General features: G+C 45.4%; 1 protein-coding gene across 2 annotated transcripts in view; it reads right to left on the reverse strand.

The window, feature by feature from the left end:
- Window positions 1-18,994, reverse strand: part of LOC138299837 (chitotriosidase-1-like) — a 353,309-nt gene that overhangs the window by 56,674 nt on the left and 277,641 nt on the right. Inside the window, exons 1-2 of one of the 2 annotated variants that reach the window (XM_069238435.1) lie at window positions 6,648-6,807; window positions 454-483 (exon numbers count right to left, since the gene is read on the reverse strand). In XM_069238435.1, the coding sequence (XP_069094536.1) occupies window positions 454-483; window positions 6,648-6,705 (88 nt within the window). In that variant the 5' untranslated portion in view covers window positions 6,706-6,807. Of the gene's footprint in view, window positions 1-453; window positions 484-6,647; window positions 6,808-18,994 lie in introns of those variants that run through there. The other variant, XM_069238436.1, reaches the window with a different exon arrangement.

An 18,994-nucleotide genomic window follows, 5' to 3' on the forward strand; every position in this document is an offset into this window, starting at 1 on the left:
TAGTAAAGCATCTCTATATATGACCTGCATTGTGTAGTATTGAGTTTTTTGTGTGCATTAAAGCATTTTCTTTAAGAAAGAGAAGCAGTGTGTTGGACAATCTGTCATTGCTCTGCTAGGGGAATATTGAATCCTGAGCTTGAACACCCCCAGACTACCTCCTTGAGAAGCCTGTGGCTGTTTGCCATTGCTACAACTGAGAGTTAAGTGCTGGGTGGCCCAGATGTATAAAGCATTGTAGGATGGACCCTGAAATAGAGGACGCAAATGACACCAACCCACACTGCTGAGGCCCAGTAGCCCCGGTTGGAGCTGTGGCACCCCACTGAATGGAGAATGACATTTCATTTCAACAGTGCTTGGCTCTCTGAAACAGATGGACTATGAAAAAGTGAAAGATAACTTTTCTATCAGTCACTATAACATATCATATCATATAGCAAGTATACTCACTGCAATTCAGGAACAGCAGCAGAACCAGTCCTGCAGATAGAAGAGATTAAAAGAGAATATGATTAGGACACAAATGCAATAGATAGCTGTACAATTTAGTGATGCTACAGCTCTCTGGCAGCAGTGGGGACTGAGCTATAGGGCAGGGTTTATCAAACTTTTCATTCAGTTAACTTACTAGGCATTATTGCCCTTTGTCAAGGGTGTTAATGGTGGCCGGGGTCTTCTGGTGAAGCCATTTACTGCAGTTTATTGCCTCTTGAGATTCTGGCCCAGAGGTGAAGTTGCATAATCAGAGCAAGGAAAATGAACTGACTACTGGGTGGGGGTAAGTGGATATGTGTAAATAGTCATATTTGTTGTATGCCGTGAGACATTTTAAAGGCAAGGAACCTGATGGCAATCTGTTTTATACCCTTGCCATGAAACCTTGAACACAGATGCCAGCATCCAACGCGCTGTGATTGGCTGGGACAATCTTAGAATTCGTTACTGGGCACTAATTTAGTTAAAGTCACCCAAACTGACATTGCGTGCCTCTATTATATGCATTTTTAATACTACTTAGTTGCGTGGTTGATTTCCCCATTTTACACCCTTAGTTGCAGTTGTTTACTGACCCTAGAGTTGGCTGAACAATGCTTTGGGTGACCTTGCTGTGGGGAGCAGTGCTCTATCTACATGGGCCTATACTGCCAAACATTAGGTGTGGTGCTATAGAATAGTGCACTATGGAATATAACGTTACCTCCACATTCTCCCACACCTTTCCTCAGAACAAATGGGTCTTCCTTGTCTCATTTGTCCTGAAGGAAGGTGAGGAAGAAGGACTAGGAATAATGCAATTACCGGTAAGTAATAGAGGCATCACCGAATAGAATGACTTGCATGTGCAAAGTGTCACCACTTACATCATTGGGACATGCTGCTCTTTACATAGACTTTCCAGTACCTCGTGAGCTAAAACTAAGCTTGAATCTCATACATGAACTACTTTGACACAGCAAATAGTATTGGGGCAGAAGCTGTCTTTGGTTTGTGGGAGTGATAGCTCTAAAGTGACCACAAGGCTTGAAAAAGTCCAGACGACGAGGCAGCATATTGAAAAAGCTTAGACACAGAGAAACAGGTTGAAACATCACCTCCAGTGATGTGGATGAGCAATGAACATGGATTATTGCTTTAAATCATGCTAGTGATATGGTCTACCTCTATTTGTGCCCTATGAAATTTAAATAACATCACCTATAATTCTCAATGTAGGCTGTCGGCCTCTCAGATCCACCTCCATTTGGAAAATGAACCAGAAACCAGTGGGCATCACAGAGGGTTAAAATGCTTCTATTGCTGGTTGAGGTAAAGCGCTCCATGTCTTAGTGGGCCAGAGGTCAATTTCTACAATTACATGGAACATAAAGTAGTGCAGTGTTGTTGTTCGTGTGCCTACAAGCCCCGGTAACAGCTCCAACTCCAACCTCCAAATCATTGAGAAAAGCAGGAGAAAGTTTTGATTTAGACCTCTGACTTCAACTGTCCAAATGAATGTCAATCAACTCCCAGGCGTACTGTGCAAGGTTCTGCCGCTCCTTCAAACAAAGCATGGAGTGGTGCCTATAAAATGATGAGCCACCTGCTCTAGTCCAATGTGATCTAGACGGGCATACACAAAACAGCTTCCAATGTCTGGAAAATGAGGCAGCAAGGATGGTTCTAAATTGGACAAATCTAGACCTCTTGAAAGCCACCTAAAAATCAACTTTAAAACGCTCCAGAGGCTCCAGGAAGGAAGCTATGAGCACATTTAAAGCCAGGACTGCCATCCACAGAGCATCCTTGCACACACCATCAAAGTGCATGAGTACACAGGCAGCCCCACTATGTTTTAACAAGGGGCCCCATTGAACCAACGCAGTGACCACCTGCCAATCACAGATCAAAATACAGAGATGCGCACAGGATAATACCTGGAATGGGACCTATATTCTCAGTCATAGCAAAGCATGACACCGGATGTCTGGGCTGCTGGTGGGTGGATATGAATTGTGTTTATCCACTATCCGAAGTTCTTCACCACATACCCGCTGCTAAAGGCCGTCTTTCCTGATTAACGGTGCAAGTGCCAGAATATATGTCTGATTGCTCTGTTTTGCATGGAGATGGAGCGCCTCTAAAGGCTCAGTTCTGGTTTGAGCCAGATGCCTGGTCTGGCTCGGCCCGAGGTCCTCTAGACTAGAGTCCTCAGGCCAAAAACGATCCGAGCCATCTGCTCTTTGTAATTTGTTTATGGGGAGCATCTGATATGCCGTGTCTTACACAAAGCAATACAGAGCCTGCTTTACTTCTGCTGTGCCGGCATACGTGTTCTACTGTTGCCCTGCTGACATCTGCAACTATTCGCAGAGGGGAGGAGAAAGAAAGAGGAGCGGGGGTGGGGGCAGAAGAGATCGAGTAGGAAGATAGAGAGGAGGAAAGAGACAGAGAAAGCGAGACAGAACTAGCATGACAGTCAGCAAGAGAGTGGGGGCTAAGAACAGAAAACGAGTCTAAGCGACAGAGAAGGAGAGAGAGATAAATACAGAGAAAGAGAGTGCGTGGGAGAGCGTGACACTGTGCGTGGGACAGAGCACGAGAGGGTTAGTAAGCATGTTTAAAGCTGAGCATGTGTGTGGGTGTGAGCATAAAACAGCCTTAGAACATGACTATTGATCGTAATCCTACATCCTGGAAAATGGTTGCTATTTTTTGTATGGCTCATTTTAGGAATCATCACACTTATAAGATCAGTCTTCTTAATTTATGTCACTAGATGGTGCTCAAGTTATTCTTCCCCAGACTTTAGAAAACAACGTTTTACTTGAGGGTAGACCATGGATCTCCCACCTCTGCTACATTGAGAGCGACTTCATCTCAAAGAAACTGATCCCGAGCTACTAACTGGAAAATGTTGACCGCATCTGCTAACAATACACTAACACCATGCAAACAGTTCAGGCGGGGTTACCCCCAGAAATGCCAGGAAAAGATTTCTCAATAAGCAATGCCTCCAGCTAACTAATGAAAAAACACCTAAAGCAGTACGCGCCCTCTGGCACAAAAGACGTAACCACACCAATAGGCCTTCCCAGCCCAGCTTACCACCTATCAGCTTTAAATGTGCTTTGGAAATGCAACCAGTTTGTCTTTATCAGCAAATCAGTTTATGAAAATAAACATTTTTTCAGTCAAATACCTCTTCCAATTTGGGCAAACATACTCGTTTCCAAATTTCTTTTCTGAAAGAAGCATAATATTTGCCTTCAAAATACTTGATTTGATGTTTAGTAAACACGCAATCCCCAAATATCAGCTTCTCATTTTCATGAAGTACCCACATGTACAACAGCTTCACATGGACAGAATCTGCTTTAACTATCTAGGCTTTACAAACACATGCCCTGAATGATTACAGTAATGCCAAGGATGCCTATTATGTGCCAATTATGCTCGCTGTTATGTCAGAGGCATCACTGTGCCAAGGCTGCACACTATAATGGCCCGGATTCTCACAAGCATCACCCATGGCCATTATTAGGTCACGGATGGCCACCATTAGGTCAGGTGGACAAAATTAGGTCAACCATGCCATCACAATGTCAGTGATTCCTACAAGTCTGACAACTAAACAAAGAAAGCCCCAAATCTGCCCAGGATGACCATTATTTTACCAGGGCTACTACTATGCCAGGAATGGACACAATTGTGCCAGAGATTAACCCAGTATGACAGAAGGCAATACATACTTTGGTGTTCCTTGACATCAGGCATAGCTTCCAGGGAGTAACACTGTTTATCAGGGAAAAACAAAATGCCACACACACGCTGAGAGGCACACTCATAAAAGTGCACATATGAATGCGTATACAAAGATGCATGCCAGTGAGGCTTTGAAATGGATCTCAGCTCTGGACCCATCCCTTGTTCCCCTCAACTTCAGGTTGATCATGCACCCACCTCATACACTTTCCCTCTGGCTCCAGCTGGCCCACACTAAGGTGGCTCTGCCCTAGCTAGTGCTGACACTGTTCTTTCCTGGCCCTCTGGTCACACATATAACGTGACTAACACAGTGGAGCCTATAACCTGCTTAATTTCCTTGTTGAAATACATGGTCACATTCCTGGTTCCGTAAGCAAACACAATTTGTGTTTGTATCTCAGCACAATGACCTTCCATTGGCTTGACTGCTTCCAACATAAGGGTCTTGAGATGAGTAGTACGATGTACTTTACAGTGCATAAACCCTCTGAATGATATATTGAGCTGAGCTCACTTTTGAAGGCTACCTCAAGGGTGCTAGCAAGCTACCAGTAGCTTTTAAGCTTCCTGTTGGGGATCTCATGTAGAACTCTGAAATGTTATGCTTCTAGCTGAAAATGTATGTCCTTGCATATATCAGTAATACCAATTCATGTTAGCTTTCGTCAGTTTATTCCTTTCTCTCAACAGGTGATTCCAAAATTACATGTAATTCTTCTTTTTCCGCTCTCAATCAGTGGAGGCATTTGGTAAGCATTATAGTTCTCTGCTTAAACTATTAACGGTAGTAAAGGATTAAACAACTGCTAAATATCCACCCACTTATCCTACAATTACAGCCCAGGTTGAAGAAGTGGGCCCACAGTGGGGAACGCAATTAACAGCTGTTAACACTTAACAGCATGCAGGTGATAAAAATGTTAGCTTGTGGCACCTAGTCTCACCAAATACAGGCAAACAACCTGACCAACTGTCCATGTCCACTGTATGTACCTGCTTCACACTTTCACTGCACTTAACATGCAGTGTCAGCATTATTAGCAATCTGTGTGGCTGGGCCAATCTCTGCATTCCATGCATGGTGCATTGTTGAACTCTGCAAAGGACTTAAGTCCCTCTGTGGAGGGTGTAAACTGCTTTAGATGACCCAACCCACAACTCTAGTCTTTGGCGAGGGTTCCTAATGAAGAGAAGGGCAATTGACAACATTTATCACCTTATAAGAAGTTGGCAGTAGAATTAATAGCATCACCCCCGCCCTCCAATTTTACTCAGCACACAACCAGGTCCCCTGTCCCTGTCTGGTACATCTTTGTTCCACACTTTCACTGTTAAACTGAAGGCAAACAACTAAAGGTAGTGTTAGCTATTGGGAGTCTGACTGGATGGCCCATTATGATGCTAATTAAAGTGATCACAAATCTGTTCAAGAACCTTTGCTGGGATAACAAAGCATAACCATCAAGGTGGACTGCAGCGTACAAGAATACCATAACAGACCTGCAGAGCCAGTCTAGGCTGTCAGCATAATCTGCATGTCTATCTCCCACATTCCCTCATCCACCGCTAAGAGCTGGGCTCTATAACTGCACCCCGGTGGTCATCACGCATGACATGGTAACTCTTCCCACATAGGATCAAAATAAGGACAACACCCTTCAGCTACCGATTCTATAGGGCATCGTGTGGTACCCATGTTGGCAAGTGCTCCAGCGCCCTACACAGGGATACTAAGCTCTGTTATAATACTATACAACACAATCCGAAAACACAATGCAGAGCTGCCTCATGCAAACACTTTAAGTTTAGCCCTACTTCAAATGTGCAGTTCCATAACCTCTCGTGTGTGGCTCTTTCACAAAATGATTCCAAGAGTGAGAACTGACAGGCGTTAGTAGCATTATTATAGGCATGGAGATAAGATCTCAGGTTCCACCCTGTCAGCGTTGAATCTGCATCGACAATTGTCCAGTTTTCACCCTAAATAAACTACCCTCGCAGCATGTAGCTACAGAATGTGGCAAAACGTAGCAAACGCCCTGCGCCACCTCCTGCTTCTGCCACCTTCTTCCTCCATTGAGGGCGTGATACGCTTAAGTGAAAACAGCCGGCATGTTTACACCTCGCAAAATATTAAAACAAATACATAAATAATTTAGAAATGTGTGAAATTCATATAAATTGCTTTCTAGTCCTATCTCGAAATTCTGCAAAAATGCAGTTGGACATGTAATTAGCCTCGAACTTCTGGAAATGAGAGGGGTCTGTTGGGTCACAGGGTAAAAGATATAGTAGAATATGATGTGCCTTTTCCAGCCATTACATTGCAAGACGTTTTACCCAGCCCTTCCCCAGTATTGTTCAATATTCAATGCAGTCACTAAATAAGTTACACTCACCAGCCCAAGTGCAGCTGTGCGCCGTCCTCATGACTCTTCTAGGACAGTCCCCTCGCATTAAGGCTGGGAAAGACTGGGTGGCTGAATCCTAGCTGAAGGATGGGCCTGTTTGTAATGGTCCACAGTCCCTGGATTGACAACACTGTATCACTCGTGCCCATCAGCCTTCCCTATATAGGGCACAACACCCAGCAGCAGTGCCAAGATAATGCGGGGGAAGTTGGGAAATTGTTTTGAAAAGTGGAAATTGCTCCATTCGTGTGATTGTTTCCCAGCAGTTCCTCTGCCCGTTGTGTCTCATGATCACATGGTTTTACTGTATGTGGAAACTCACCACGATAAACAAGATCCTGCAGCATCTTTCTCTGGGAAAAGTGAACCTGTGAGGCCCACAGTGAGATATCAGCTGTCACTGGTCATGGGGCTGGTGTAGTCCAGTTGGCAAAGGTACAGCCTGAAACCATAGGTGGTAGCGGTCTTTATGTCGTGGAACTGCGCTTTGGATCTCACTGAATTTAAAATCTATATTTTTACTTTTTATGGGTTAAATATGTGTATCCTGAGATACGCAAAGCATGTTCGAGCTCCGTACTGCACCTAACGTGGTAACGGAACCAACTTCCAAATTTCCTGACATCCACTTTTGACACACGTGACCTCACTGGAAGTGACATCATAGGATACTATATGAAACCCACTTCTAAACAGACGTGCAAGCATGAGGAAAGGTTTAAAAGACTATACCACTTTCAAAAACAAAAAAGTGATGGGTGGCATTCTTGAATTAATTTCAGCCAGAGGTGATTACTCTGAACCACATTTCGGGTTATCGATTTTTTTAGCCCACAATGATACTCAACGCCAAGAACAGATACATCTTAATTTGTTTTTTCCTGCTTCATTGGGAACAGAGCAGCCTAAACTGCTAGGCCATGTGCTCTCCGGTGGAAACACAAGCAATCCCTGGCCAGTCTCTGCCCTTTTGCCATCCTCAGTGATGTGCAGTTTCAGTCCAAAAGCACTGTGAGCACGGGACAATGTTCTGAGTGTGTTCTGAGTTAGCACTCCCTTTCTGGTCCAAATGTAATGGAAATGTAGAGGAAATGTGTGTGCTACCTGGTAAGTTGTCTCAGCTTGGACCACATATGTTGCTATGGTTGGGCGTTCTATTAAACAGTGGGGTGATCCCAGGTGCAATTCTAATTGAGTCCATGTGGACATTTCCTATATTGGAATCACTTTTTATGTAGACCTCTTAAAACACAAAATTAAATCAAAGAGATGTTATCTCATGAAAAAAGTGTTTATTTAATCACAAATTGTGTTGTTGACGCAAGCACACTTTACTAAGGGTTTACAGGGAAATTTTCTGTAGTTCTGTTGTCAGCAAAACAAACTTTAAACTATTCTATGAACATTTATGTGAGCAGCTAAATGGGGTTATACGCTTGCAACGTATCATGTGAAGTAATAGAGAATGTGATCAATGCAAATGTGTTTACAAATGTCATGTGTAGGTATTATAATTTTAATGAGAACATATTATTGCCGAAGAGCGGTAGAATATTAACAACATCGCTTATCTTTCCTGTTTTACACAGGTCAAGTATAAACTAAGGGACAGATTTATGAAAAGTGGCGCTGCACTACATGTAGAGCCACTTTTCTTGCGCCCCTTAGCTCCCCCCTAACACCACCATTAAAAACCGGCACACCACGGTGGTAGTCGGGGTACTAGTGTCATAATTGTTTACACTAGTCCAGTGCTTTGCAGAATTAGTGTAAAAAATGTTGACACTAATCCTGCAAAGCACTCAGAGGCCCACTGTAAAACAAGGGAGTCTCTCTTTAACACCTGCTCTTAGCAGGTATTGAAAATGCTGAAAAAAATGATGCAAAGAAATCTCTTAGATTTCTTTGCGCAATTTTTTCAGCCCCCCTAGTGCTGGAACAACCCCCTTGCATACATTATGCCTGGTGCAGGCATAATATGGCACAAAGGGCTACAAAGTGGCACAACACATGCATTGCACCACTTTGTAAATATGGCGTGGCGTTTTTGGCCTTCCAACGCCACATTAGCATAAAAAGAATGACGCTAATGTGGTGTTGGCCCTCTTAAATCTATACCTATAACTTATTCCACATCAGAGTGTGCAGTGACAATGCTTGATGTTGTTGCCCAAAGCACAGGAAGGATTATTGGTCATCTGTATATCTGAAATACTTACTGCTTGTATCTTTAGTTTTCAGAAATTACATCCTACATATCAAAGTACAGAAAGTTGGTTACACAGAGACAGAGTTCAGATATATCAATTTACAATTGCAATAACACTTACTTCTCTGAATAACCAGAATCTAAAGATATCTCCTTTGCCTTGTAGAGATTTGCTACATCCCACGACCTGGACAGCCAGTTGATGAATCAGAACTTGGTGGAATGATGTGTCTGTTTCCTCTCTTATTCCATTCCTCTATATGAGGTCAAGGTTGGGGTGGCAAGAGTTGGAAAAGAACATTGCTTGTGCCGGGTCCTGCGTACAAGGTTAAGTGCAAACTGGCAGCTTGGTGTTGCTTGGGAATGGCTCCAGTCACTTGTGGGCTATGTAGTCACCATTTCTATCTGTGATACTGCACTAGGATTTAGGTGGGTATGGAAGCATTTCTAAATAAACTATGAATAAACAAGGTCTGACCTCCCAAGCCAATCGCTATCTGCTATGTGTAGTCTGCACCACTGTCCTCAGCTGATTAACAGAACACCTGGCTTATTTGGAGAGCATGCACGCTGGGGCAGATAAAAAGGTGCCATGTAGAGTGCTGATCCATACTTAGAACTAGCAACAGGTGTAGCTTTTTTATTCTATGCATTACCATTCTTGAGGTCAGAGCGGGCTTTATTTTGTCTTCTCACTGTGAGATCAGGGTAGCACCACGTCCTGCTTACTACACAATCACTCATCCAAGTATGACAGTTAAAAACTCATTAGTGAGTCTTTCAGTAAGAATGACTTAAACTGTAAGCAAAATGAAGGAAAATAGACTACTTAAATGAGCTGCAGATCCACATGTCAGGCTGTACAAGAGACTGACTCTATAATAAATGATATGAAAGCACAGAGAGCTGGGAGGACAAGGCCGCGATCAGCTGAAGCATCATGAGGACGGCTCACAACTGCACTTGAGCTGGTGAGTGTAACTTATTTAGTGACTGCATTGAATACTGAACAGTACTGCATGCTGTGCACCACTTTGTAACCCTTTGCACTATATTATGCCTGTGCCAGGCATAATGTATGCAAAGGGGGCTTTCCCCCGTTCGGGAGGCCGAAAAATGGCGCAAGGAGATCCAAGAGATATCCGTGTGTCATTTTGTTTGGCACTTTTAAAGCATGCCATTGAATACAATGGCCCCCTATGTACTTTGCAGGAGCAGTGCCAACATTTTAGCACTGCGCCTGCAGAGTACATCAATAGCGTCAGGAATTCTGACCCTATTGCCCTCTACCCTGCGCCATGGTGTGCCGTATTTGAAATACGGCACACACATGGTGGCGGTAGTGAGGCGTTAAGGGGTGCAAGGAGTGCCACTTTTGTTAAATCAGCCCCTAAGTTTTACCCCAGACACAGGTTTGCAAAATTCCCTGACTTTGAATTAAGCTTTCGAGCAAAGGTCTCTGGGAAATCTTCTGTCATCCCCTTGGCCCATAAAATCAGTTTTTACGTTAATCTGTGTCCTCCAGAATTTGTGTTTGCATTTTATATTTTTCCCGAGAGAATATTCGTTTGGGCTGCACATTACTCAAAGATTATTATTGTTTATAACCTCTCCTCCCCAACAGTTTACCTCCAGAAAACTAGAGTTTTGCCCTTGGTTACCTTTTCTGCTAGTTGTGCCTCATTTGTTATTAAGAAATTAATTTTGATCCATTTACCTACAGTTTTTTGTGTTTTTTTATGTTGCTCATCCAGGTTGTTGCTGGAGTCACTGACTGCATTGTACTTGCCCAAAATGGACAATGGACATTCTGGGTGAGAAACTAGTTCTTCTTTGCTATGTCCAGTATTTGAAGTGACTTGGAAAGATTGCAACACGAGTGCACTGAAAAATAACAGGTAGTATTACAATGGTACCAGTAGCAGGGAGATATATACTGTAGGACAGTGCAGAAAATAACACTTCATTAGATGGCTGCGTCTGACTCAACTCGGTACTCTATGTCCTGTATTCTACTGCCAATTACGGAGGGGGGGGAACATTTCTCGCCATCACTTTACATTATGTTATAAATTCCTTCCTTCTGGATTTCCACAGGACTATGCCATGAACACCACTCTGGCTTTATTCATTAGATCTTTTGGTCTCACTTTTCATCGCAACACCGATGCACTTTTATGGATAGTGACATATTCTCTCTCATTAGGAACTCCAAGGACTGTCTCCATCCCATCGTACATAGGATGCTTCTTAATTTTCTAAAGCTAAACTCAACAAAAGTGAACAGAACTTCTATTCAGCACCACGGCCACTGGTGGCCTTCTGACCTTTCTCCTCTTTACCTCTTTGTTTCTACCTGCTATCTGGCTGTCTGTTCGTCTCTGACATACGACAATACTTCTGGGCAACATCAACAAGCTAGTCCTCACTTGTCTCAAAATCTTAAGCAATATTATTTTCATCCTTTCTTCTACCTTTTTGAAAATTATAGTTCAGACCATATTTTCACCTTGTCTGGACAACTGCAAATCTTTCTTTGTAAATCTCCCTAAATGCCCTATTTCCAAATTGCAGGCTGTGCAGAATTTGTGTCTGACCTCATTCTGCTGCTCAATAATTGCATCCATATCTCTCCTCCTTTAGGTCTGCTTTATTGGCTTACAGCTCACAAACTTTCAGTCTCCCTCTCAATGCGCATTCCAAAAGTCCTGGGCAGGGTGGGACCTCAACTGCCAATGCCATGGGCCCCCTGCACTTGTTCTCTGCCAGCCCTTCCATGGTGGGGAAACTGCATTGAAAAGAATGGCGGAGAAGAAGACTGTAATCAGCAGGGCAGGGCTCAGTTCAGCGCCGCCCTGACTGATTACAACTGAGACTGCCATCACCCCGTTGAGATCTTGGATCCTGGCGGAGAAGCCAGGAGGTTGGTGGTCTGCCCGCGAAACTTGTAATACCATGAGTCTGGCACTCTTGTGACCCCCAGACTTGTAATCAGGCCCTGAATCTCTTCAGCAGGATGACCTTTGTTGTCAGTTGATTGTCTGTGCTACCAAATTGCTCTCCTGAACAAGGCCTTCATCGCTGCCTCTCTGGCCAGCATTTATAATGATGGTACATAATGTCACTACACTTTTAACAATATCAGCACTTTAGTGTTGGTCTGGCAGTCGCACCAGATGTGCCTAGAGGCTGAACAGGAGCTTTTTGAGCGACTAATGGGCTATCCTGCAAGTGCATTACTGTAACCTAAACCTGTTGAATTTCTGATTCTATCCTGAAGTGCTCAAAGGATGTAAAGAAAGAAGCAGATAATTTGAGTCCACACTGTTTACAGAGTAAAGAGGACTTTGTTATTAAGTGAAACAGCGATGAGTGCAAACTGGCCTCAGTAAGGAGTGAATACAGAGGACCTGGGACAATGGGGAATGGTATTAGATGCAATAGGGGTCATGAAGAGAAACCTCACATCATACCTTGACACATAACCAGGAGCCAGGAAGAGTGAAAAGGTAGAAGAACCCAATGTGCCTCCATTTAAAAATGAGATTCATTCTGCCTTGGCACATCTGAAATAAGCACTGGCAAAGACAATAGGTTTGTCTTACCTGCAAACGTCTGTGGGATTGTATTTAAAAACTGACAAACTAAATTGCAGTCCCAGTTGTCAGTGAGTGGGAAGAAGAAAAAGGCATTGGTTGTGTAGTGGTGATTATTACAAGAGTGGAACATTATGAGGACAGAACATTTGGAAAAATATTGGTGGGGAGGAAGAGGGAAACCTGACACAAACAAGAGAGGTGAGAACTAATGTGAGAGAAAGAGGTGAGAAGTTGAGATCTGAGGGCATGGTAGAAAAGTGAGACTTAGAAGGCTGGGGACAGTGAACGTAGGTACCTAGGAGTGGGAGGCAAAATAGGAGGGTGAGAACTTGGGTACAGGAGATGAAGAAGAGTATTACCTGGGAGCAAGGCTTGTGGTCGCAGATGAGAAAAGGGTACACACACTGGAGGAGAGGGAGCAAGAGAGAGATAGAAATAATGTTATTTCTCCCCATTGTGCCACTCTTAGGCCACCCTTGGGAGGCTTAGTCTTTTGACGCATTCCCTGGTTTATGAAGCCTTGTAAATATGGGAATGCATCAAAGTCCATGGGTGTTGAATGGTGTTAGAAATGGGGTCTCTAGTTGGCAGTCAATTTACACCCTGTCCAAGTAGGTACCCACCCTCTAGTCAGCTCAGATAATCCCTCTTCACCCCCTTGGTAGCTTAGCACAAGCAGTTAGTTTTATCTCAGAGGCAAGGTGTGAAGTATTTGCACAAACACATGCAGTAACACGGTGAAAACACACAAAAGGACTCCTCGCCAGTTTAGAAAAATAGCCAGCATTTATCTAAATCAAACAAGACCAAGATGACAAAAATCCAATATACACGAGTAAAGGTATAACATTTTGCATCAAAAACAAAAAGTAGCAGGGGCAAGAGTGCATCAGAAAAGCAAGTGATGAGTCAATTCCTTACTCGCAAGTGAGGACGTGCATCGATTCTTTCTCTGCCGGGTAAGCAATGCCTCAATTCTTTCCTCGCAGGAAAGGATGTGTCGATTTCTGGACAGCATCCTTGGGTCTGTGTGGTGATGGTGAAGATTTGACACTCAGGGACGATGCATGGAAAATCTGGATGCACAGCAATGATGAATTCGTGCTGATGCGTTGATTTTAGCTGTGCTGCATTGATTTTTCAGCCGTGGTGCAGGCGCTGCGTTGATTTTTGTGCCGCTCGGCTCTGGTGCGTGGATTTTTTCTCAGGTTTTACCAGCTTCTCCTTCCAAGGGCCGAGGGACTAGATGTGGCACCACTTCGCAAGTCAGGGGTCTCAGCAAGAAAGCCCAGGTGCTGGCAGATGAAGTCTTTCATGTCTCTGAAACTTCATAACAGGAGGCTAGCTCAGTCTAAGCCCTTGGGGAAACATCACAAGCAGGATGCACAGCAACGTCTAGTCTTTTTCCTCTCTAAGGCAGAAACAGCAACTGCAGGCCAACCCAGAAAATCACACACAGCAAAGGGGCAGTACTCGTCCTCACAGCTCTTCAGCTCTTCTCCTTGGCAGAGGTTTCTCTTGATACATAAGTTTCTAAAATTGTGGTGTCAGCAGTCCAATACTTGTACTCATTTCTGCTGCCTTTGAAGTAGGCAAACTTCAAAGGGAAGTCATTGTAGTGTACAAATCCCTGCGTCTTCCTTGCTCTGCCCCAGCCACACTCTAGGGAGTTGGAAACTGTATTGTGTGAGGTCAAGCACAAGTGCAAGTGTCAGCTCCTCCCTCCTACTCTAGCCCAAGAAGACCCTTCAGGATATACTGGACATACCTCAGCTCCCTTTGTGTTACTGTCTAGAGTGAATTCACAAACAGTCCCACCGCCAGTCTGGCTCAGACATGGATTTAGCAGCCAAGCAGAGGCACAGAATGGCTAAGCAAAACAATGCCCAGTTTCTAAAAATGGCATTTTCATACTCACTATCTAAAGACCAACTTTACCAAAAGATGTATTTTTAAATTGTGAGTTCAGAGACCCCAATCTCCATCTCTATCTGCTCCCAATGGGAAATTACACTTAAAAGGTATTTAAAGGCAGTCCCTGTGTTAACCTATGGAGATATAGGCCTTGCAATAGTGAAAACATAATTTGGCAGTATTTCACTACCAGGACATGTAAAACACACCAGTACATGTCCTGCCTTTTAAATACACTGCGCTCTGCCCTTGGGGCTGCCTTGGGTCTACCTTAGGAGAGACCTATATGTAGTGAAAGGAAAGGTTTAGGCCTGGCAAGTAGGCAAGTAGGTGTGCTTGCCAGGTCAAACTGCCAGTTCCAAACTGCCCACACAGACACCGCAGTGGGAGGTCTGCAGCGTTTACAGGGCTACCCATGTGGGTGGCACAGTCAGTGCTGCAGGCCCACAAGTAGCATTTGATTTACAGGCTGTGGGCATCACTAGTGCACTTTAATAGGGACCTACTAGAAAATCGAATATGCCGCTCAGGGATAACCAATGATAATCACAACTTAGATAGAGAGCACTTGCACTTTAGCACTAGTCAGTAGTGGTAAAGTGCCCAGAGTACCAAAACCAGCAAAAACAAAATCCAGCACACAGTCAAAAATACAGGAAGCATAGGCAAAAAGGCAGGCAGAAACACGCCACGGATGCCAGGTCTAACATTCACCCCCTCCAGCTGAAAGTGGGCAGAACTACCTAACCTCATATGAGTTCTCATCACAAAGGCAGAAGAATCTGGACATACCATCAGCATTGGCGTGTTCTGTACCAGGGCGGTGTTCCACCATAAAGTCCATTCCTTCTAGGGAGATGGACCACCTCAACAGTTTTGGGTTGTCACCCCTCATCTGCATTAACCATCCAAGGGGCCTGTGGTCTGTCTGAATCCAGAAGTGAGTCCCACAAAAGTAGGGTCTTAGATTCTTCAGTGCCCAGATCACAACAAAAGTTTCTCTCTCAATTGTGCTCCACTCCTGTTCCCTGGGGGTAATCTCCGACTAATGAAGGCTAAAGGCTAGCCCTCTTCATTTAACTGTGCTAGAACTGTCCCCACACAAAGCTTTGAGGCGTAAGTCCGCACAACTACTTCCTTGGAGTAGTCAGGTGCCTTCAGCATGGGTGCCGTGCACATGGCTGCCTTCAGGGCATCAAAAGCGGTCTGACAAGCCTCAGTCCAGATCACTTTATTGGGATGCTTTCTGGAGGTCAGAAGATTTGTCAAGGGTTATGGCACCATTGTTGCCCCTTGACAAACCTTCTGCAGTAACCGGTGAGACCTAAGAAGGCTCTCACCTCTGTCTGGGTCTTGGGGATTTCTCAAGCCACAATGGCATCAATTTTAGGTTGTAGGGTTCCAGGTTAACCACAGATCCCCGCCCTATTTCGCACTTACTGGGCATAATAGTGAGGCCTGCCTTCTGCAGGGCCTTCAACACTTTGCAAAGGTGATCCTCCCAGCTGGAGCTGAACACTGCAATGTCATCCAAGTAGGCATGCTGAAATTCTCTAGCCCAGACAAAACCTGGTTGACCAACCTCTGAAAGGTGGCAGGAGCATTCTTCAACCCAAAGGGCATGACCCTGAACTGGTAGTGCCACTCCGGTGTTGAAAATGCTGAACTCTCTTTGGCCCCATCGGTCAAGGCAATCTGCCAGTACCAAGATGTTAAGTCAAACGTACTGAGGAACTTTGTAGCTCCTAGCCTACATGCAAACTCATCAGCTCTGGGGATGGGGTGCGTGTCAGTCTTAGTGATGGCATTGAGTCCACGGTAACACACGCAGAATCTAACTTCAGGAGTGGCACCGGGAACGGTAGCCTTTGGGACCAAGACCACTGAGCTGGCTCAAGGACTGCTGGAGAACTCTATCACCCCTAAGGCTAGCATCTTGGAAAACTTATCCTTGCTGCTGGCTATGGCCTTGCCAGTCCGCCTGTAGATCTTATGTTTCACAGGTAGACTGCCTCGAGAGTCTATATCATGGGTACACAAATGGGTGACCCCTGGGGTGAAGGAAAACAGAGAGGCAAACTGTACCAGCAACTGGTGACAGTCCCTCTGCTGTTCCAGGGTCAGTGTTGGGGAGAGGTTCACACCTTCCATATTCTCATCTTTTTCTTGGACAGACAGGAGGTCAGGAAGAGGTTCACTCTCCTACTCCATTCTACCATAGTTAGTTCAGAACTCTCAAAATGTGGTTTGATGCAGTTCACGTGTAGGACCCTCAAAGGGCTCCTGGGAGTCTGCAGGTTCACCAAGTAGGTGGCATCACTCTTTCCTTCCACCACCACAAAAGGCCCTGTCCACTCGTCCTTGAAAGCACAATGCTCCACTGGGGCCATGACCCTCAATTTCTGGCCAGGCTGAAATTAAACCAGAGTTGAATTCTGGTTATACAATCATTTCATATCCTACTGGTTTGCTTCTAGGATCACCATAGCGAGCTTCCTGAGGCACGGAGTCTTGTTTTTAAAGGGCAGCACGTAGCTGAATACATCCTGGGACGGGTGCTACTGAGAGCTTTCTCCCAGCCTTAATTCACCAGACTCAGTGATCTTCTTACAGGGTGTCCATACAGCAACTCAAAATGGCTAAATCCAAGTCCCTTCTGCGGTAACTCCCTGTATGCAAAGAGAAGGCATGGCAAAAGGACATCCCACTTAAGCCTCATGGGTTCTGAATGACTCATAATCATCCCTTTCAGGGTACGGTTGAACCTTTCAACCAACCCATTTTCTTGGGGGTGGTAACGAGTGGTGAACTTATAGGTTACCCCATACTCCTTCCACAGAGACTTCATATAGGTAGATATGTACCCCAGTCATATACCACCTCCTTGGAGAAGCCCATGTGGGTCAAAATCCCCATCAATGCCTGGCCCACCACGGGGACATCACTGACATCTGAGGGATGGCCTCCGGGCACCAGGTGACATGCTCCACAAAAACCAGGATAAGCCTGTTGCCCATGGCTATCTTGGGGTCCAGAGGCCCCCCAAAATGTCAACTCCCACCTGCTCAAAAGGGGTGCTCACAACAGGGAATGGTTGGAGGGGAGCCTTGCATCTCCCCCTACTCTTGCCACGTGCCTGGCAAGTCTGACAATATCTACAGTATGCATCAGATTGCTTGTCCTGCCAAAGGCACCTCATGAGCCAGACCCAGTAAGAAGGTTCTGAAGCACTCAGGTACCACCAGCACTCGTGCTGCCCCAGGCTCAGCAACCTTAGGCTCACTGTACAGGAGGTCATCCTCCAAGTAAATCCAATGTGATCCAAACACCTTGCAACCTACCTGGTCTTCAGCCTACCTCTGCAGACCCTCAAGAGAAGGGCATGTCTTTTGCGCCTCACAGACTTCCTCCCTGATGGGAACCCCTCCTTGCTGCCAATGGGTAAGCATAGGCACGTCCCCCAGCTCAGCCACTTAATCCCCTTTAGGCTCTGGGGCGTCCCCCTCAGGTTCAGCCTTCTCACGGACCATGGGAACTTCTGGGGTGAGTTTCCTGTGCCCACTGCCCTGCTTCTTCCTGGCAGGCACCCTGACCACCCTTTCAGGCCCAGGTCCTCCTGATCACCCTGACTGGCTGCCCACCAAGGCACACCCAGCATCTCCAAGTACACCTGGCAATCCACCTGACACCAAAGGGAATCCTCCAGGTTGTTAACTAGCAGACAATCAACAGACATAGTTGGACTCTCAGCTAACTTCAAGGAACCTGAGACCCCCTCCATTCAATGGGAACCTGCACCACCTTGCACAGGTGCTCAGAGTTGTCTACAGCAACTACTTGGTGAAGCACATTGGGACCACCTGCTCTTCAGACACCAGTTGACACCTGACAGTAGTCACACTGGCTCCAGTGTCTCTCAGAACCTCCACCCTCTGTCCATTGATGGTTACCCACTGCCTGTACTTCTTAGTGTTCTCAGGCACAAGGGTCCTCTGGGGCCATATCACTGTCCCCTAGTAAGACAAGGGTCATCTCAGCTGGCTGCCAACCTTCTTCTGGAACCAGCTCCTCTCCAAGCGCAACACTGGCCAAACCCTCTGCCTGTGCACCAGTGGGTGCCGGTGTCCACTTGGGACACTTGGGATCCCACCTCATGTGACCCTCCTGATCCCATGCATAACACTTGCGGAGACCCTTGTCTGCAGGTTTCCCTGTAGAGAGCCAAGGCTTCTTCTCACCCTGGGGATGGGAATTCTTACCCTAGAAACTAGGTTGGGGCCCTTCAGGAAACTCCCCCAGTTTTTCTTTGCCTCCAACTTCCTCCGATGGGGACCCTGCCCACCCTTGGTGGAGTCTTCCCATACATCTTTTGGACCCTGGCACTCTCCCAACTGTGCGCTTCCTGGGCAAGCCTCCTGGGGTCAATTAGCTTGCTTTCAGTCTGGTGCTGGCACAGCTCTGGAAAAAAAAGACTATGGAAGTTTTCCCATGCAATCAAATTGTACAGTCCCTCATAAGTTGTAAGTTGTTACCTTGCTGCCCTTCACCCACCCATCCAGTGCTCCTCAAAAAGAATAAACACATTCCAACCAAGTTTGAGAATCACCCTTCTA

This window comes from Pleurodeles waltl, chromosome 6, assembly GCF_031143425.1.
Source record: "Pleurodeles waltl isolate 20211129_DDA chromosome 6, aPleWal1.hap1.20221129, whole genome shotgun sequence".
Lineage (NCBI taxonomy): Eukaryota > Metazoa > Chordata > Amphibia > Caudata > Salamandridae > Pleurodeles > Pleurodeles waltl.